The sequence below is a fragment of the Choristoneura fumiferana genome, chromosome 15, assembly GCF_025370935.1.
Source record: "Choristoneura fumiferana chromosome 15, NRCan_CFum_1, whole genome shotgun sequence".
NCBI lineage: Eukaryota > Metazoa > Arthropoda > Insecta > Lepidoptera > Tortricidae > Choristoneura > Choristoneura fumiferana.
Window position 1 is genome coordinate 9,672,488 of NC_133486.1, and position 22,374 is coordinate 9,694,861.

The 22,374-nt window shown below is 38.1% G+C and overlaps 1 protein-coding gene across 1 annotated transcript; it reads right to left on the reverse strand.

Annotated features, from left to right (window-relative positions):
* Window positions 1-1,266: 1,266 nt before the first annotated feature.
* On the reverse strand, window positions 1,267-20,906 carry LOC141435525 (beta-1,4-glucuronyltransferase 1-like). Its single transcript, XM_074098224.1, has 4 exons — window positions 19,182-20,906; window positions 10,980-11,103; window positions 6,920-7,045; window positions 1,267-5,609 (listed from the first exon to the last, which is right to left on the reverse strand). The coding sequence occupies exons 1-4, from the start codon at window positions 20,276-20,278 to the stop codon at window positions 5,409-5,411; spliced, it is 1,548 nt and encodes a 515-aa protein (XP_073954325.1). The 5' UTR covers window positions 20,279-20,906; the 3' UTR covers window positions 1,267-5,408.
* Window positions 20,907-22,374: the final 1,468 nt, after the last annotated feature.

Consider the following 22,374-nt stretch of genomic DNA (forward strand, 5'->3'; position numbering starts at 1 on the left):
CGAAGAAAAAAAATATTCGGTTTAAAATTTAGGTAGGTAATTTATAGTGGACTATTGAATAATCTTTTTTTTTATTCGACTGGATGGCAAACGAGCAAGTGGGTCTCCTGATGGTAAGAGATCACCACCGTCCATAAACATCTGTAACACCAGGGGTACTGCAAATGCGTTGCCCACCTAGAGGCCTAAGATGGAATACCTCAAGTGCCAGTGAATTTCACCGGCTGTCTTACCTACTCGCCACGCCGAAACACAAAAGTGCAAGCACTGCTGCTTCACGGCAGGACTAGCGAGCAAAATAGTGGTAGCAATCCGGGCGGACCTTGCACAAGGTCCTACCACCTGCCTATAAATCTATTTACATATGTCTCTTTTTAAAACGCTTTTCTTTATGCAGTAGATATGACGTTACTGGCGTGTGCCATACGCTAGTATCTCTTTCTCCGTCTAATCTTGAATTTCAAACTTGTATTTTGTATTTGCAGCTGGCTTCGTTCAATACCGAATTGAATATTAGATATTTGCCACAAATTGGTACGAAAACCTACACTGCCGGTTTTTTCTTCTTCACTAAACACTATAAGGTACTCACATCTGTTTTCATAATAATATTTAAGATATGACAAATTGACCTCTTGAATTTCAAACCGCCGTCATTATTCTCAACACTTCTTATACTTATCAGTCTCTTAAGAAATTGATGTACAGTCACATGCATTAATACAGCGGAGCGTGCAAAAATATCTGACACTCCTACCGGCCTTAGAAATAGAGTCGTATCAGATATTTATGCACGTTTTGTTGCGTCAGATATTGATGCTGGTGACTGTACTTGTCCATAAAGATCCACATCCAACCACATTATGAAGTTTTATACATAGCAGTGCTTGGCTTAATATTAAATTGACACCAGTTACTTAATTCTAAATTCCGTTAGAATGATGTTGAGAATAATGTCTGGATATTTCTATTTTTTGTCTAGATATTTGTATGAAAAATACGAATGTTTGTTCTCGGGTCTTGGGTGTTTACTATGTATTTAAGTATGTATCTATCTATCTATATAATTACATTTATCAGTTGCTTAGTACCCATAACACAAGCTTTGCTAAGCTTACTTTGGGACTAGGTCAATTGGTGTGAATTGTCCCGTGATATTTATTTATTTTATTTATTTATATTCACCCTGGCGCAATACAATAATAAACTGCATACCTACACTATACAAAAAAATCGCTATGATAGGGTGGCAATTAAACAATACACTGACATGTAATTGAACAATAAAATATTTATTGTGGAATTGTAATATATGCTTGAGGCAAAAAAGCATCAATACAGCTCTATTTTCGAATATCATGACAAGTGTAGTACTTACTTAATATATTATTCAGATAAAACACAACCAAGCCATAAATTATAATATATGATTTAGTGAATCAATACATCACTACAAACAACGATGATGCGGAAAAATAGCCCGAACGGTTGAATCTGGAACGTTTTTCCTGCTTTTAACCAGCTAATTCAATGAGAGTATGTTCGATTTTTTATCAAACACAAATGCAGGGTTCGCTGTAAAAACATCTTACATTTTTCAGTCAGTATTTGAATGTTAACCCTTGTATTTTAGACATTAATGTATAATATATTATATTTGAATATTATAAGATTTGGCAACAAACTAAATAAAATAATAACACGAGCCTTATTTTTATGTAAATCCTTTACAAGTAAGCTTAACAGATATATTTTACCAAATTCTTTACTTAATTCGTATTTACTAAGGTACATAAAACAGCAAATGCCAATATTTACAGCAGGTTATAAAAGGTCTCTTTAAATTCTTTACAAATACTTCAGCCCCTGTAAAGGTTATTTATCGGAATTTTGAATCAAAAGTGTACACTTCGACGCGGTACACCTTGAACACCTATGAATGTATTGAAATTTTGTTAACCATAGTTAAAAGCAGGGGACTTTTGGGACGGGAAAGTTCATTTGGGGAAGTTCAGCCAAACTAATCCAACTATCTGCTAAATATTTTGGAACAATTTGAAGATACTTTTTATATAGTTATATTATATTTTTACTTATTACATGCTTCCTAAATATGAAATCATAAGATTATAGGTACAAGTGGTAACACCAAAAAAATACCGGTTTAATATTTTTACACCAATAACTGCTGACAGTCATCTTATCTACAATAAATTAAAATATATATATATGATTGGAACTATATAAAAATGCATTTTTAAACCTATTTTCCAATTTAAAACCATTGTCCATCCAAAAAATCATCAGCATCAGTGTTTCCCTTAATTTTATTCCCCTGTGTTCGAATTTGCCCCAACACATTACATTACATTATAATGAACAAAAAAGAAGATATAGAATGAGAAAGACACAAGGTCACAACAGCGTAATCATTAATCACAGATAGGCTTTCGGAAATACTAATAAACTAGAAAATAATTCTCAGTTATATACTCTTACAAGGCCTATTAATTTTAATGTTGCTTAAATTAAAATTTCACTATTTGTCGCCAAATAGTATTTTTAATTATGTATTTTAGCCGCAAACAAATAAGTTTGGGTTAGAATGGTATTTACTAGGCGATTTAGTATTCTCTATAGTGGAGACAGTATGCTGTAGCAATTTGAACATGTCACTTGGTGTCAGTATGATTTATACGTTAATCCTGCCGTCTACTAGGCTCACCAAATGGACTCCAATACAATTGAAAGAAAGAACGAAATACGTTTATTCACAACACTACACAAGACACAACAATATTATTAAGTAGGACAGTATAGAATTGCAATTATGCATTCCTTCCTTAATCATGATTGAACGTGAGGTAGTGCACCGATTTCGTACCAGTAAACAAACTCTACTGGACATACTTGTACATTAATTTTAACTTGTTAGCGCAATTGTTCTAATATGCAATGGTCCTTCGTGTTTAAAAAGTTTGTTACCATTAGCTGAAAGAGAAGCTTATTTTACGAGCTCTGAATCATCTTACTCTAAACGTCTTTTTCTTTGAATCACAATAATTTTAACTTTTGAGCTTTGTTGTTCTTTGAACAGCAATGGAACAGTTATAGTAATTTGACCCCTTTCCAACCTAGTCGAGTATGAAAAGGACTACGATAATAGACTTTGAGAAACTGATGACAATAAGGTTCAAATAGTTATCTCTTACGATCGTATCAGTTCGGTCGGAAAGGGATAATAAGATTGTAATAATTTGTATTAATCAACGTCCAATTAGGTTACCATTTGTATTTTTAAGTTTTCTCTGTTTGTTTTTTTGCCACTAACTCTAGCTTTTACCATTTTTTATATATTTATCTCTATATCTGTATGATTCTCTGTAATTATGCGTTTTAAATATTATATCTGACTAGAAGCTGCCTTTTTTATTTTCGTAATCTCACTCTATTCTTTTATGGTATTTATTATAGTGTGAAAATATGTTTAGGATTAAAATAATACATTTTATTGTTTATTTATTTAGGCGGGTGAAAATTGTAATCACTAGTTTCTGGAATTTGGTTAATTCGAACATTTCGAACCTATCTCTCGACGCCATCGCGCCATCATTTCCCGCAATATCGAGCGTTTAACAAGATTCTGTTTCGCGGCCGTATTGAATTTATGCGTTAGGCTAGTTAGATAGGTAACATAATTAAGCTAGATATTTGTGCCAATAGAATTGTTTATCACGTTAAAAAATATTATTAAGTAGGTACTTTTATTAAAAAAGATCCTCAAGGCTAGTAGATAGTAACAATACACGATATACATATGGTGTTAGTAAAATGTACATATGGCATCTGACCTATGTTTAAAAACATAATAGTGAAACAATTACATTTTACCTGGCTTGAAAATACCTATCACAAATTTTAAAAGATATAGTTGTGATGGGGTAAATTGAGACTTGGGTGTAAAATCTAATCGTAAACATTACCACTAAACTTGTCTATACATTTTGGCCACACGTCGCATATATATATCATTAAATGTTTCTTTTCACCCTATGTTTGAAATGACCCCAATGCAATTTGTTATCAATCATTATTTTCACACTCCCATTAGGTACCTTCCGCTGCTAGAAGTTTTTTTCTATGAACTAGGGTATTTGATCACCTAATGGTGAGTACCAGTTATGGACACCCGCAAACCCCAAAGGATTGCCGATGTGTTGCCAGCCCCGAGGTTCAGAGGGCTAGGATAGAATACTTATAATATTTTTCACCTATGATGAGTTCTGTGACGTTTCCAGTTTGACAGTTTTAGAGATGTACCATTTATCGAGTGAACTATCGATTTTTCTAAGAGTTACTAGTGCCTATTTTTGGAGAAGTTGCATTATATTTAAAAAAAAATATTTTTCCTGATTTCCGCCCACCGACCGGGCCACCGTTTTCTCGTTCTCGCTCGTAATAATCCCTGAAAAGAATAACAAACTTCCGACTCTGGGAGTTCAAAACAGTCTCTTTAGACCGTTTCGTCATTTTGCCAAAAAATAACAACAAACTTAAAGAGAAACAGTAACAAAAGTCAACAACAATAATAACAGAAATGAACAATAACAAAATACAATGCAAAGAAAATGCAACGGAAACTCAACTCTAAAAGGCAGACGCACTCGTACTGACAGGGATACTGACAAGCACTGGTCACAAGAGGCACAAGATGGCTGCGGCCGCGTTCCAAATAGCCGCGTTTACAAAATCTTGCAAGTTCTGTTTAAAAATTTAAAATATCTTAGTGTTCACAGTTATCGAATAATGAACCGCGGCAATTGCCGATAATGTTGTGTCACGTCACTACTCTGTTCCGTTTCAGACATTACGTCATTTAAAAAAAAAATTATATCGTATTCGATGCTATTTAATGGATACTGATATTGATATATATTTTTAAAAAGTACAGTTTTACATTTTTTTATTATTTTGCTTCAAAATAGAAATTATTTTTAAAAAATGTTTAGCGAACATAGTATGCGTAATTCGGAAAATTTTCAAATGTCACAGAACTCATAGGTGAAAAATACAATAATGTACCAGTAACTTCGCCTACGCCACCAAGGGCTACTTGCACGTTCCAGGGTTAAAAAATTCAGTTGTTAAACCTGGATTAGGTTAGACAGTTCCATACATTTTGACACTACTTAAGCGTAGGTTAGCGGTAATATCAGAGTTAAAAGGTAACTCTAGTCCGCGCAAGCCCGCCTTAGCGAGTAAGATGGTGGCAGCGAACGGGATGGATCTTGCACAAGATCCTACCACCAGCAAACCTGTAGTTTCCAGCTTCTCAAAAAAAAACATTTGAACTCCGTTCGACACAACACAACACTCAAATACACTATTAGTTCTTTCTCCCCTAAGTTTTAGGTCTTACAACCCCACATAACTTTACAGCTAGGTCGATCAGGGTACTTGTTCTTAAGAGCGCTGATAATCTTGATATACTGTTGCGTGTTGGCGCGTTCGGCGCGTGTGTGGCGCGCCGGCGCTTGCGCCGCGGCGTGGCAGAGGAAGCCGCCGTCGAGGACCACTAGGCGGTACTCTTGAAGGCATAGCTCCAGCATCTACGAGAACACATGACTTTAGAAGGGGCACTGGGAAGCGACCGCGAAGTGAGTACCAGGGTGGTCAAAGACCATTCGAACAGGGACCATTTGGACTCTTGACTAAGAAAAAGCGTAAGAAAATTGACCAGAGAAAGCGGTACACGAAGTAAGACTTTTTATTTCAGCAAAATTCGACACGAAAATAAGTTAAAACATAACAATAATTTTAAAAGAAAGAAAAAAATACATTTTACCTCTAGTTCGAAAAAGCACAAACAAGATTTGCAGTGTCTCTTTGTCGAAAAAAAAATAACGCGATGTAATATAACACGTAAGCAATAAAGCACCTTAGTTGGAGTTTAAGCGTTACGCTTTCACTCTTCCCATGTACTAAGCATTGGATTTTTCCATCATGGCAATTTACGAGTATGTATATTACGTAGTAGGTACTCAAACTTCCACGCGTCGAAAAGCAGATGGAATTTGTCAAATGCGAGGTCTTTAATCCTACAAGATCCTACTCGATTTACTTGACAAATTAATTCTTCAAAATCCTACTGATACCCCCACACCGAATTACCTTGAAAAGATGCCTTATTATATGGGTGATACACGATATTCTAAAATTTACCCGGGATATTTCAGCAGTATGGTTGAGCACAATAAAAGTTTTCAAGATTTTTAATGCAGTTGACATGTTTTCATACATTGATCCATGTTCAAAGAGTACCCCGCGTCCAAGGGGTCATTACATTTTGAATCAATCATTCAATCATCATCATCCCATCATTTCAGCCTATGTCCCACTGCAAGACACAGGCTTCCTCTCAGACTGACAGGGCTTGGGCCGTAATTCCCTCGCCAGTGCAGATTGGGGACTTTACACACAATTTGGATTCGCTGATATATGCAGGTTACATTCCGACAAACTCACCGAGGTGCAAGACGAGGCTTGAACTCACGACCCTCTACTTGACAGGCCATAAGTCAGACCACTGGGCTACCATGCATGACTCATCCAATCGACAATTCCAATGATCTTAATAAACTTTTCAAACATTTGTTAAATATAATTACAAAGTACCTTAGAATCGTTTAGGTACGTGTAGTGGATGTGTAGTCAAATTAATTCAACCATTTGCTGGAATATTCCGGATAAATTTAAAAACACTCACGAAGATGGGATGTTGGGACGAGACGACCTATATGCTTATCACGCGGGATGGCAGTATCTCGCGTTTGAGAGGCAAAATTGAAGCAAAACAGGTCAAACCTTTAACTAACGGGACGCATAATAGGCTAATTAAAAACATAACGTGTGAAAATACCTGCGTCATTTTGTCCTGTCGCCCCTCCCACGACAAACCCTCACTGTACCATGGCTCCTTTTGTGTACCAAAGTACAAAGGTTCCCACCTGTGGTACGGATATTCCCGCCGAGCTATCAGCATGGGCTGTGAACAAAATATTTGAATGAGACTTTAAATACAAAAGAAAGAACGCATTCAATCGTGACATCAAGAGAGCTTGGAAAGGAAAATAAAAATACGCATATCAAGTCACGGCACGGAATGGACCCAAATCAGCAGAATGCCGACTTTATTCATGTCCTGCGCTGGTCATTTTTGCTTTTTCGGATTTTGAGTTTTGATATAATCTTTTATCTTGTGTTTCTTTTGGTTTTTTTTATATAATTTTTATTTGTGTATTTATTGGTAAACACTTTAATGTCCTCATACATATGTAATATCATCATTCATTCATGATTTTCATTCTATGACCAAATTTAATTAAAACATATTTTCATATGATCCCAAAGACAGCTCTACTACGTTCCTAGAAATATTTCTCTAGTAATTATAGTCTAGTAGAAATTATAAAGTGGCAACACTGTAGTGTCCTCCCTTTTTGATTTGACAGGGTTTGAAAGGGATGACACTAGAGTGTTGCCACTTTTTAATTTCTACTCTTTTTTGCCAGACGTGCAAAGTGCCCTATATTTTATCCCTAACTTATAGACCAGACAGCATTTAAAATTAACTTGACTGCTGTTTTTCTTCGCTAAAGCCGTCCTTAAACCGCATACATACTTACAAAAAAAATAAACTAAATAAAATAAAAAAGAAAGAAATAGGAATGGGTTCCAAAAAAAAGTCAGGTCAAGGATACCCGAAACCGGTGAGCATGTACGAAAAGTGAGTGTTGATGAAGCGAAAGATGTATGACAGGATCGTAGCAGGTGGAAACAAAATAGTATCTGCTTATCCCTTCGTTCGGAATAAGGCGTGATTGTATTTATGTAAAATAAAAATAATGTATTTCTGACATTAAGAGGTATACAACTTATACACATTGAACGTTAAGTAGTAGTACAAAATTGAAATCGGAAACAAGGGATGGAGAGGAAGGGGTGGATGGGGAGGGGGGGTTGATTTTTATTTTTAAGGTATTAGTAAGTAGTTTTTAGCGAATCTCCGTCACGTAGCGTCCAGTGTAGGTTTATTATATTCTATTCTAAGGCTAGTATTAAGAGTGCGAGAGATCACAGAAAAATAAATATCATCTGAGGCACTTCTCAAATTATGTATTTTTCTAAAAAAGCGGTAATAAATTCCATCCAAATAATTCGATAAGAAAAAAAGAAGGACGCTTCAACGCTTCAAGAAAATCGCGTTCAATTTACGACTGGGACGTATTCCGTCTTCTATTGTCACTTGCAAATAGGCACCTAACTCAATTCCACATCAGATAGTCTTGAATACCGTAACTGATTGCGATTTGTTTTACTGCTCCGGAATGGGGCTGCCTACGACTGCCCTTGTAGATAAGGATATATTACGTTACGTAACATTGTCTTTAATAAAATGTAACGTATGTTTTGTTACCCGTACGTTACGCAAATTTAAGTTTACTAGAAATTTGTGAAAGGTGGCTTTCATAAACGTAATGTAATTTGATGAAATCCCGGTGTTTGTTCACGCGGCTAAAGGCCAGCCCACTAATATTATAATTTATAAATGCGAAAGTTTGTGAGTCTGTTTGCTTGCTACCTCTTCACGTCTAAACCGCTGAACCGATTGAGATGAAAATCGGTATACAAATAGTTTGAGTCCCGCGAAAGGACATAATCCTATGCCCTTTTTTATCCCGGAAAATTGCATAATTCTACGCGGACGGAGTCGCAGGCAACAGCTAGTTGATAATAAATCCTGAAATGACTATCAGGAGACATTCGTGCGTCATCAAACTAAGAGCAATGAGAAGGTAACATCTTTATTTAGTAGACGTGGGTGCAGACCCACGCCAAAGGTTTTGTAATCGAGCCATTACAGAAAAATACAACAATACACTAGGAATAGAAAATAATATCTGTTAATACCACGCTTTGTTATAACCTTATGTGATTTACATTTCTTAGGTACTAAAAGCACGTGTAATCTAAAATATTATGCCATAGATGCAAACAAAGGTTTCGCGTAGAACTGTAAAATTTGAGGTCTCTCTTTTTCGCTCTTTTTGCGTGGACGCGACGTAAAGCGTTTTTTAATTGGCTAATGCCGATTCCGCGTCGTAAGTGTGAGGAGACCATTAACGGTATGTAGCATAGCATACTAGAGTTAACATTTCTAGAGCTAATATCCATAAACCCTACATTTTGCAAGCTTTTATTTAAATTATCGCGAAACTTCCAGTGGGTTCTAGTGGGTGGGAACTGTTGAAACTACCTAAAGTACTTCCAAGAACCATAGTATATATGGTCCTTGGTACTACCATCTTAGTGACACAGTTATAAGTTCTGATTCTGTGGCCACATTGAGTTGAAATTTTATAAACGTATATAGCTTGAATGACAATGCAAGTACAATACCACAAAATAGCCAGCAAAAAAAACTTTCAATAAAAAAGTAAGTTTCTCTAGATCAACCACTAACTAAATAATTCAGCATACCTAATCAAAACTTTACCAATAACCTAACCAACAAAAAGTTGGACAACCCCCGGCTTTGTCATTTCAAAGTTCAATATCTCAAAAACTGAACCGATTTTTATAAAACATGTCTAAGAACCATGGCTAGAAAACTTGCTTTAAATTTAAAAAAAAAACACCCGTTTATGAGCTACGGTGCACACACAGACATACAGACACACAGACACACATAGCGGTCAAACTTATAACACCCCTCTTTTTGCGTCGGGGGTTTAAAATAGCCTAGAACAACCTCAACAGCTTGCCAAAACAACCTCTAAATTACAACTTACAAACTTAACAAAACCCAACTTTGCTAAGCAGAGATAATAACCAGAACGGCTAACTCCGCCTAAGTTTCATTAGCGCCTTGTCAAACAAAACCGCGTTAAATTTAAAAGACCAGCTCCAGTTACGAAAGTAACCGCATAATAATTCGCTAGTAGCCCAGTTAGGGCGCGCTCCCTCATAATTAGTAACCAATTAGAGCCAAGGGGAGGATGGGCTAAATTCATTAGGGTCGCGGCTGCGATCTTGCCAGAATTGGGGAAAAAGCGGAAAATCTAATAATTATTTGGACAATTTGGACATGTCATGGTAAATCATAGGCGAAGTCCAGTTGCTCATAATTATAAAATAACAGAACAAAAACAGTACACTTCTTGGTGATTGAGGGCAATCACCAAGTTGTGTACTGTTTATTTTTTCGGGTCCAAAACTATAGGGATATGTTTTGGACCCGTTCATATTTTTCTACAAAAGACGTGATCAAAAAAAAAGGATTTTATTTCAATTACTTAACCCTTTTTCAGGCTCCGCCAATTTAGATACGCTACTAGAAAAATAACTGTGCTTTATTTTGTTTACCTTCGAAAGAAACATTTAAAAGCGAATCGAATATTTAACAAATTCAATTGATTTTGTACCATATTGCAAAGGGAACGAATCGAATCTATTTGGGTAGTTATACAAGCGTTTCAACCGCTATCAGTTTCCTGTGGCATGTATTGAAGAAAAGAAGACGTGAGTTATCCCGGTCAATATATTTAATATAAGTGAGTCTCACGGCACGGTAGTTTCATGTTCAAAATAACCTAGTTTCTGAGAACGACTACTAACGTCACAGCTTTAGTTTAGAGCTTTTTCAATATTAAACCTGGCAACCTAACTCTACTGTCACAAGAGGGTGTATTCAATCGCCATTTGAAGTTGGAACACGCTAAGTTCGGCGTGCAAGTTGGCTGCATTGGGGAAGTTAGCTGATGACAGACTAAAGCTAAAGGGCACTTTAGTCTCAGTTGATAGGGGCTTTTATAGTAAATAGTTGACCATATTAATGTCGCTACGTAGCCTTATGTCAAAAAAATATTGTTCCGTATTTGTAAAATATTTTTTTAATTAATATTTTTTGATGACCTCACCTCGACGATACCAGGCGTTCGTGTTCGTGACAGCCAGGTCTGCAGTCCGGGAAATCTTTGGCAATGCGGGCAATACTTCTGATGGAAGTACATCGCGCGATTCGCACCCACCATATACACTAATCTGTTGACAAATATTTATATTAGTTTCTGTTGAATAGGTAGTTCTACGAGCGTTTCAACCACTATCAGTTTCCTGTCGCTGCCAAGCGCGCAGTCAGCGGTATCAGCAATTTTTGAAAAAATATTAGTTTTTTTTTTACAAATTTACAATTTTACTCGCAAATGTGATGAAAAACATTGTATGTCGCACGGACGGTACTAGAATTACGAACATCGACTCATTAAATAAAGCCCTGTCTTCGACTTCGGGCTTCTAATAGACTCTCGTTCGTAATTCCTTATTTACCGCCCTTAAGGCACAATGTACTATTAATACACGCCATCTCACCACTCAGTATCTGATCCATTTCTTTAGTATAAGCGGCCAGGAACTGATAGCGGTTGAAACGCTCGTAGAACTACCCGAATATAAGATATTTGTTAATGGTAGAGTTAAAAAACATTTAGGGGAAGGTGGGCATGAATGAGACATGTTTTGAAAGAGCCACTTAGATTTTTACCCAAACTTTTGAAATTACATTTTCATGTGACAACATTGATAATCTGTGGCCCACAAAGATTTGACTATTTATTTATTTATTTATTTTTTATTTGACTGATGGCAAACGAGCAATGGGTTCCTGATGGTAAGAGATCACGAAGTATAGTAGCCGAAGCGTATTGGCGGAGCAGGACGCTATCGAAAAAAGTCGCATTGCAAAGTAACTTTTTATGCTGTTTTTTGAACGTTTTTATACACTAGGTACTACCAACTAACCGTTGTGGAGTTTCGTCCTGCGGAGACGATCCTGGCTGGACCACCATGATGTCACTACCTGATTATTGTATTGTCACAAAATCTACATAAGTACCTATGCAAAATTTTAAGTCAATCCGACCACTGGAAGTGGTTCAAAGTCAACTTGCAAGATTTGACCCGCACATAAATATAGACATATATACATATTTACATACATACAATGGCAAGTTAAATAAAAGCTTGTAGAATGTCATTTGCTATTAATATTGTTTAACTTTTGGAGAAGTTTATTGAAATAGTTGATAATATAGTGCATGGCTCTTTCATAAAATGTGGTGGCTCTTTCAATAACCACATGCTATGAAAGAGCTGTTTTCCTTTTCTTTTAAAGGTAAAATTTTATAATCAAACATTTCTATAAGTAATAATTGTTGATTGGATGTTATAGAGTAATAAACGAGTTTTTAACTTACACATAAACCATGTAGTTTTATTGTGTTTTAGATATTTAAACAAGTCCATTTCTAAAACTGGCTCTTTCACGCCCACCTTCCCCTACTGTCATTCAGTGCGGAAAATCGTCCGTCGTGAATGACTATTTTGAATTCAGATCAAAATAAATACCATAAAGTGAATTTTGTCAAAATGTAATTGCATTGAAAAATTATTTAGAACCAAATTTCTTTTCGTTGCAAATTAATTAGCCCCAATTGAATTTAGCCTCTTATGAATAAGAACCAAAATGAAATACGCTATAAAGTGAATTTAGTCTGGACTACTATTAGTTTAGTACTAGGTACATACTATTAGTTTAGTTCCATAATATTATTATAATTGGACTCGTCAGAGATATTATGTAACAGTAATTTTTCCATCGCAGTTCAACGGGGCAGAGCGGGAAGTATATTGGGCACCTCTGCACGCGAGGCGGTTTATTTAACTGATTGTACACGTATTTATCATTTTGTAACAAATTGAAATAATTAAATTACCAGCTTACTAGAAGCAATGATTATGAAGGAAAACGGCGTAACATAACTGATCTGCCATGTTATTTTTACCACAGAAAAACAAATAATAGAAGATACAATAATCCTTAGACAATTCATGGCTTGAGTTGATGATGGGATTGGACATCTCATCAAAATATTAATGAAATGTGTATAAATCCATAACGAAACGGAAAAACATGTTCCGCCATATTTGTTATTCATATACACCGTTAAAATGAAAATACAGCCGAGAGAACCCATGTTTATGTCAGTACTTAAACATAAACGCTGCGGCTGCACGTTCAAGGAATGATACGATTCCGACATGAAAATTTAAAGCCACTGTTTGGAAAGTACTGTTTATAAAACGTTTTATGATCATATTGGAAATAAAAGCTCTTGATGTCTGTTCGCCGGTTATGAACCAGGTAAATGGGCCTAGTGGTTTGAACTACGAGCTCTCTAGCTTTATGGTGAAGGAAATCGCGAGGAAACCTGCACAAACCTGCGAAACAATTCAATAGTGTGTAAGAATTTCTCAATCCGCTCTGGGCCCGCGTGGGAACTACGGCCCATGCCCCTCTCATTTTCACTCACTCACTCACTTTAGCTCGTTTGTGTTGCGCGTGCCGCGGCTGCTGATGGGGACCATCGCGAGTGCTGCCTTCTGGCCGAAAGACGTCGTGTTCCGGCGGTTCCGGGGCACCATGCCGCAGATGAATGCGACGTCGGGGACGGTGACTCAACGGGGTCACGCCGTTTTGTCACCAAATTAGTTTTAAATATTGATTATAAATATGTATGTTAGTCTGTAAGGTACTTATTGTATGGGCCAAGTTGCCCGAAATAAATGAATTTATTATTATTATTATTATTTTGGGAAGGGGGCCTATGCCCAGCAATAGGACGTATATGTATGTAAACTTGTTCATGAATGTTACAAAACTATTATAAAAAAAACACGCTTATTATGCATCTGACAAATACAGCTAATGTCTAAATGGCAGATAAAAACACGATTGATAAGTTAGCAAATGCTTATCAGGCTTTTATTATCGAAAGTTTTAATTTATTTGTGAAGTATTAGGCTTGTTTCACACGTATCACAACCACACGACAACCACACCACAACCACGCCACGTGGTCGGGCGCATATTTTGTATTGAAAATGAATAGTGCAATTCACACGAACCACATTTTGCCGTCATTAGGCCGGCCGGCCTCATCGCAACCACGCGCCTGCGCTCTCCCCCTTCATTCATTCCGACTTCTTCTTACTAATAAAAGCCATAACAAGGATAGCAACACCAATGTTTCCTGTTCGGATTCCAAGAGTAGGCTCAGTCAAGTCAAGGCGTGTTTCCTCTATGAAAGCCGGAGTATAACTGCGTCTGCACGCGACGGAACCACATCACAACTACATTTTGCAGGCACCACAACGCAACTGCAAAATGCAGCAGCGACACTAATCACACGTAACCACATCACAACTACTAGCGACAACCACATTTTGTAGGCACCACAACGCAACTGCAAAATGCTGCATCGACACTATTGACACGTAACCACATCACAACTACTAGCGACAACCACATTTTGTAGGCACCACAACGCAACTGCAAAATGCTGCAGCGACACTATTGACACGTAACCACATCACAACTACTAGCGACAACCACATTTTGTAGGCACCACAACGCAACTGCAAAATGCTGCAGCGACACTATTCACACGTAACCACATCACAACTACTAGCGACAACCACACTTTGTAGGCACCACAACGCAACTGCAAAATGCTGCAGCGACACTATTGACACGTAACCACATCACAACTACTAGCGACAACCACATTTTGTAGGCACCACAACGCAACTGCAAAATGCTGCAGCGACACTATTGACACGTAACCACATCACAACTACTAGCGACAATCACATTTTGCAGGCACCACAACGCAACTGCAAAATGCTGCAGCGACACTATTGACACGTAACCACATCACAACTACTAGCGACAACCACATTTTGTAGGCACCACAACGCAACTGCAAAATGCTGCAGCGACACTATTGACACGTAACCACATCACAACTACTAGCGACAACCACATTTTGTAGGCACCACAACGCAACTGCAAAATGCTGCAGCGACACTATTGACACGTAACCACATCACAACTACTAGCGACAACCACATTTTGTAGGCACCACAACGCAACTGCAAAATGCTGCAGCGACACTATTCACACGTAACCACATCACAACTACTAGCGACAACCACATTTTGTAGGCACCACAACGCAACTGCAAAATGCTGCAGCGACACTATTGACACGTAACCACATCACAACTACTAGCGACAACCACATTTTGTAGGCACCACAACGCAACTGCAAAATGCTGCAGCGACACTATTGACACGTAACCACATCACAACTACTAGCGACAACCACATTTTGTAGGCACCACAACGCAACTGCAAAATGCCGCAGCGACACTATTCACGTGTAGCCACAGCTTGACCGCATTTTAACGCTGCGACGTGGTGTGGCTGTGGCGTGGTGTCTGTGAAACAACTCGTCTTCCTTTATCGATAACCTGTTCAATATGTCCTTTAATAGCCCTTAATTGTATTTATCCGGAAAAATATTCCTTAACATTCCGCATTATGAAAGATGAAGCGACGCGCTTTATGCCAACGGCCCACGCCTTGTCGCATGGCGAAACAGATATCGTGGAATAAGTCCATAAAACTGGTTAGTTTACTTTTCTTTATTTTGCTACAAAGAAATACCCCCATTTCTTTAAAAGACAGGGAGAACGTGTGTAAATTTTATTTTACATCTCTGCTCACGGTTCTATGCGTATGGTACCTACTAAAAAAATCTCCATTCCCATTAAGATACATTATTTTGTTGAACCAATTTAAATACCTTTGAAGACGACACAACAGGTTTCGTAAAATACCAGGAGGATTTTACTGTGCTATTTGTGTACCCTCGGTACGTAGTCGGACTCGCCCTTTTTAAGGAAATAATGCCAAATGGAGGCTTCGCAGGAATTGGCTTGATTTGATTCTCAGACCGGCTTAATACTGCTGTAATTGAAACAGTATATTTATTTACAGGGACTTTAAGAGCTGTAACTGTAACGTTAATCTCTAACATGCTACAAAATAATTGAATTTTTTGAAACTCCCCCGCACCTTCAGAATTACTGCCACAATTCGAAATATTTTCATTTGAATAACAAACTTTGTGCCAAAACATGTAATTATTTCGAATTGAGTCAGTATAAATCTGAAGGTGCCTAGGATCACCTGTTGCTCGTCTGTATGTCTGTCTGTAAGTTTGTCTTTAAAATTTTGACACTCCACCCACTGACCCAGAAGGCCAGAATCATGAAATTCAGATAAACCGCACCAGAAATCATTATTCATTTGGTTGGTTCTTTTTATAGCAAGACTGGCCATAACCAGACCCTATACTGCGAAGTGCAAAATTCGAACTTCCATTTTGCCGTCCCGCTGACGCTAATATTATTTAAATACGAGAGGGACGGTACGAAGCGAACTTCGACTTTCGAATTTCGGAATAGCTCCCCAGGCTGCTCCAGTCTTTTTTCTTTGTGTATAATTATAGTACCTACCTAGTTAAGTAACTAAAGGTAGCGGCCCGGGTCGCCTCCGCCTCACATTAAAAGAAAACTGCTGTTTGACTTTATTCTCGAAACAATTAGATTCTAATTGCTTTGTCATTTTTTTTTTCAAAATATTTATATGGTGGCTTCAGGAGAATAAATATAAATGAAAGAGATAAGTCATTATGATATAAGCCTGAAGAGACTCCGTACTCGCGCCTATTACATTACAACTACCGACGTGGAAAGATTGTTCAGTTCGTTGAAATGGATGTTTACAGAAAGGCGCCGTAGCTTACCTCTTCCAAATACAGAAAAAATATTAATAGTTTATTCTGGAAATCGCGTTAACAACTAAATTTACTGCAGGTAATTTTTAATGTTAGAGCTTGCCTGAGGCTTGGTAGTAAAGCTAAAGTTTTTAGTTTTTATTTGTGTAGTCCTCTCTTATTTTCTGTGGCAATCAATGATTTTGTTATTATTAAAATACCCCCTACACGAGTTAAAATAAAATTGTATCTTAGTTTGTATACAATTCGCAGAAAAGTAGTTATTCAATAGGCATAATATGATTCTTTTCAGACTTACCTATCTGTTTATACTCTTTCTCAAAACAATATCCGATTGAATGTGACACGGAGAGTTAGCATCTATTGACATTGACAACTAGCTCGTTTTTTTTTTAAATATTATTTTACTTTTACTTGGTTTCAGCCGTCATGTGTAATTTACAAGACATTGATATTTTCAAAAATATTTAAATTTAACTATAATAAATAAATATCACGGGACAATTCACACCAATTGACCTAGTCCCAAAGTAAGCTTAGCAAAGCTTGTGTTGCTTGTGTGTGTTGTGCTTGTGTTGGGTACTAGAAACGGATAAATATAATTATACTTATAGATATAGATACATACTTAAATACATATTAAACACCCAAGACCCGAGAACAAACATTCGTATTTTTCATACAAATATCTGCCCCGACACGGGAATCGAACCCGGGACCTCAAGCTTCGTAGTCAGGTTCTCTAACCACTAGGCCATCTGGTCGTCTAGCCACTAACTATGCCATTTTATGCAAGATACTCAAATTAGTATCTTGGAATTATCAATATTTTAAGAAAATAAGATAAAAAAGAGTAGTAAAAAAAAGTGAACAATGCCAATTGCTTGCTGTGTTGGTGTGCAATAAAGAGTTATTGTATTGTCCATCCGTTTGAGAGCTACGATGCCACAGATAGACATTGGCATCGAACATGTAACACCCCTCTTTTTGCGTCCGAGGTTAAAAAACGTTCGTCTTAATCTTAGGATGCGTTTCACCAAAGATGTGCGAGGACGTGTTGCGAAGAATGTGCTTATCATGAACCAAGAGAAACGCTTCATTTACCTATCCTCGCACAGCACATCTATGGTGGAAACAGCTCAGCGGAGCGAGGCTAAATATGAAGCGTTTCTATTGGTTCAAGAAAACCATATTCCTCGCAACACTTTCTCGCACATATCCGGTGGAAACGCAGCCTTAAGGGCCCGGGCCCACTTAGCGTCTTTCGAGTTAGGTCAGTCAGTGTGAAAATGGATTCTGACGAAGAAACACAGTTAGCCGTGGTGGCCTAGTGGTTTGACCTATCGCCTCTCAACCTGAGGGTCGTGGGTTCAAACCCGGCTCGCACCTCTGAGTTTTTCCAAATTCATGTGCGGAATCATATTTGAAATTTACCACGAGCTTTGCGGTGAAGGAAAACATCGTGAGGAAACCTGCACAAACCTGCGAAGCAATTCAATGGTGTGTGTGAAGTTCCCAATCCGCACTGGGCCCGCGTGGGGAACTATGGCCCAAGCCCTCTTGTTCTGAGAGGAGGCCTGTGCCCAGCAGTGGGACGTATATAGGCTGGGATGGGATGGGAACGTGTATTCTGTATATTCTCTTTGGCGCTAATGTTTCAACTGAGGCTGTTGAAATGCGGTGGATTGAGTTGCGCTCTGTCCGTCACAGTGACGTTGTGCTGACAAGACGCGACGTTCGACAAACGCCACTGACGCCGCGTCGACGCTGTGCGGGCGTTAACGAGACGCTAACGTTCGAAAGACGCCACTGGCGTCGCGACGCCGCAATGTGAACGTTACGTCGGCGCTGCTCGGGCGTTTACTAGACGACAACGCTCGAAAGACGCTAAGTGGGCCCAGGCCCTAACCTTGTATGAATATAAGGTGAACATTTTTTTTTAAGAAAAATCTGTATCGGCGGTTATGTCGACAGTGCGAGTATGAGAGCGACCCCTTTAATGATATTACACCCACGAATATGTATGAGGCTCGCATCGGCTGAGGCGGTTCCGCCAATTATATTACTGAATACGTAAAAAGTATGTAGATTCGAGTGCCCCAGAATAACAAATATGGAATACCAATAAAGCTTACGACGGAAAAAACATTTTGATGCCCCATTAAAATCATACCTACTGCTGCTTACGAACATATTCCATAGATACGAATACAAGTCATTTAAACTGTCTGCCGCCAAATAATTTTAACATAGTATCCTGTTCACGTGAAAAACGTGCGTAATCCAATAGCCCCTCGGGAAATCGTGCAAAAGAAAAATAAGGACAAAAAGCAGGACAATAACGATCCAACAGGTGGGCGAGTTGAAAAGAGCCGTTCAAATGTCGTGTCTAAGTAAATAGCTTCATTTGTCAACTCACGTGTCCTTGTCTCGCGGGATCTCTTCCCCCCTCTCGACCTCGAAAAGGGGCACGACGAAAACAGTCTTCGCAAATATACAACCATCGTCCCTCTTCTTATCGCCCATAAGTTTTCGAACCATTGACAGAAACTTGGGTGCCAAACCATCACTTGGCACCATTTCTATGTCCGATACGATAAAGTAGTTGGTACTAGATGCATTTCTTGCTACATTCCTGCCTACATTGACATGGTATATTAAGTTGTTGTCCTTTTTAAAAGTAGAAATTCTGGAGTCAATGTTAGAGCAATCGGTAAATGTTAAATCAGTAGCAAATGTCCTTTTGGTCGGCATTCTCATCATCATCCTTTTAATTTTATCCTTTCTTGCCTGCTGTATGTACTCATATCTTGTCTTACTGTCTAAATTGTGATAATTGACTAATTTCTTTTGTAGTATTTCTTCTATTGTTACATTAGATGTAGTTGTTGGAATTTCAGTTGTAACGTCAAGTTGCTCTTTGTTCCGTATTATTGGAGGATGTCGCTTCGGATAAAACAAATGAAGTGACACTTTGGACATACCAGAATAGCAACGACAAAGATGATTCATAATTTGCATAGTTATATCCAAGTCATAATTTGGCACGAACACAGAGAGACTGATGGGACCTTCCCAATACCTGGCTATCTCGACGATATGGTATATGTATTCAGGTGTTGCTTGAGTGGCATATGTTACGGCATTGTATTTACTGTAGTTTGCATATGTGGTGCCTTTGATGGCATTATAGATGACTCTGTAAGGGCTTTTAACACCCACTTCTGGAGTAGGCATGACTTGAAACAATCCCCATTTCAGGGTGTCTGGGAGGCCATAGTTAAACTGGCAGTAGCTTCTGTTCTCATTAGGCTGCTGTCCTCGTAGGAACGCACCTGGCTGGTAGTCAAAGTCACCTATCCTGGTCAGCCGGTGGTGGGGCTGGTGATGCTTGTATCTGTACAGGTGCAATATGATAATGATGGTGACAATGATAGAGGCTATCAGAAGTAGGGTTGAGTGCCGCCTCGTCAGCCTGTAGGAATATGCCCCGAATATTCGCAGACATCTCGTCATTTTTATCTTTCATTGTTTTGATTCAGGTCCCTTGTCCAAAATATAGTTTCATTTGAATTTTGCTCTAGAGTCCTGGATATTTACATATATCTATGTAATCTCTTTTAATTTCAAAGTACTTAAATACTTAGATAGTTTAAGAGTTATTTCAATTTCATTTGAATTGTAAACACTTTAACTTAATCATTATTAGTCACACGTTATTACATTAACTAGCTATCCAATATTATTTTATTTTAGCTTTAGAATAACGCAATTTTAGCGAACAATACAAATGACACATCGTTGCAAATAAGTTCCCTTCAACTTGCTTACATTACAGTATTGATTATTACTTTCACATATTTGTCACAGATTCTGTCTGGTAAACATTTATAAGACTAAAAACAAACCAATATCAAACAAAATAACTCTTAAAACACTGTAAATCACGAAAACAAAATGACAGCTTGTTTACGCTTTCAAAAACTTTGCACTGCTTTTTGATAAACACAAGTTACGTCGTTTTATTGTGTTTCTCATCAGGTACTCAATCACAGTCCGTTTTTGCACATTTCACGGGCATTTTGCGCTAAACATTCTTTTTTGCGAATAATTTTATTTTGACAGATATTGCGCGCGCACTTTTGTTTTGTTCGAATCGAGCGAGTGCCAAAGTGCCAAACTTTATCGGCCCGGCCAGCGGAATCCGGTCCGGAGACATGAAAATACCGACCCTGTTTTTCGCCGTCAGTGAATAGTACCGCGTCAAATTATTCCGATCTGATAAATACCTACACGTTATTTAATTTAAAATGTAAAGCAAAAAAAGGTTTGTATTTTGTGCAGTATACCGGAATTTACTGCTCTGTTATTTCGAAGCCATATTTTGAGCATTCAACTATCAGGCCGGTATTTCTGTGACGAGAAAACTTCAACTACCGTGATGGTATTTATCAGGTCGGGAATGTTAAGCAGCGTTTCCACCAATAATGTGCGAGGATGTGTCGCGAGGAATGTGTTTTTCAAATATTTTCAATGGTTTTTCATTAACCAATAGAAACGCTTCATTTGCCCATCCTCGTTCCGCTCAGCTGTTTCCACCAGAGATGTGCTGTGCGAGGATGGGTAAAAAAAGCGTTCTATTGGTTATGATTTATGAAAAACATATTCCACGCAACACATCCTTGAACATTACCTATTGGTGGAAACGCTGCTACCCTGCTACATTTTAATACCGTTTAAAGTACCTATATTGCGTGACCGGAATTTACGCACTGTTCTCTCGAAGTCACATTTTGAGCTTTCAAATAGCAGGTCGCTCAGTACTGTACGGCCGGTAATACTCATGTACGTTTTGAGTGCACACGTGCACACCCTAAAATCAATATTGCCGCCATGCTGCTGCAAATGCAATCAGTAGGTTCCCGATATCACGTAAAAAAAGGTTTTCTCATGGTTTTCTGTTAGGTACTTACCTTTATTTCAGTTTATGGGCACCAACTTCAATTCCATTGCAAAACTGAGCTAACTACCTATTCATATTTAAGTCAGAGGTTCAGGACCAAAGGGGGCCCGTTTCTGGGACTTACTTACATCATTTATAAAAATATTAAAGAAAAGCGGTCCCAAATGAGACCCCTGAGGGACTCCGGAAGGAACAGGTACGAAACTGGAACAGAAACCCTTGACCGCCACTGCCTGCCTGAGACCGATCTCTCAAATAAGACTTGACCCAACGCAAAAGATGTACACCAGCAAACTCAAGCTTCCGCAATAACAAGTCATGAGAGATTTTATCAAAAGCCTTTGAGTAATCAGTGTACACGGCATCCACCTGGTAGCCCTCGTCCATCGCAGTGTAGACCTGATTGACAAATTCACAAAGGTTGGATTCAGTGGATTTCCTGTCAACGAATCCGTGTTGCTCTTGGACAATAACTGATCTCAGAACAGGAAACACGTAGTCATAGTGATGATCTTCTCAAACAGTTTAGGAATGACACTAATCTTAGAAATCGGTCGATAATTACTAATATCATGCCTGTCGCCTGCCTTGAACACAGGGGTCACAAATGATAGAATATGATGATTTATTATAAATTACTAAACTTATG

What these genes read in the sequence shown, in the direction of transcription:
- LOC141435525 (XM_074098224.1), bottom strand. Translation starts at nt 20,278, where the DNA reads ATGACGAGATGTCTGCGAATATTCGGGGCATATTCCTACAGGCTGACG. An exon ending in GAACGCCTGGTATCGTCGAG is followed by an intron (nt 7,046 to 10,979) that starts GTGAGGTCATCA and finishes TTTTGTTCACAG; the next exon opens with CCCATGCTGATAGCTCGGCG. An exon ending in GACAGGACAAAATGACGCAG is followed by an intron (nt 5,610 to 6,919) that starts GTATTTTCACAC and finishes GTGTTCTCGTAG; the next exon opens with ATGCTGGAGCTATGCCTTCA.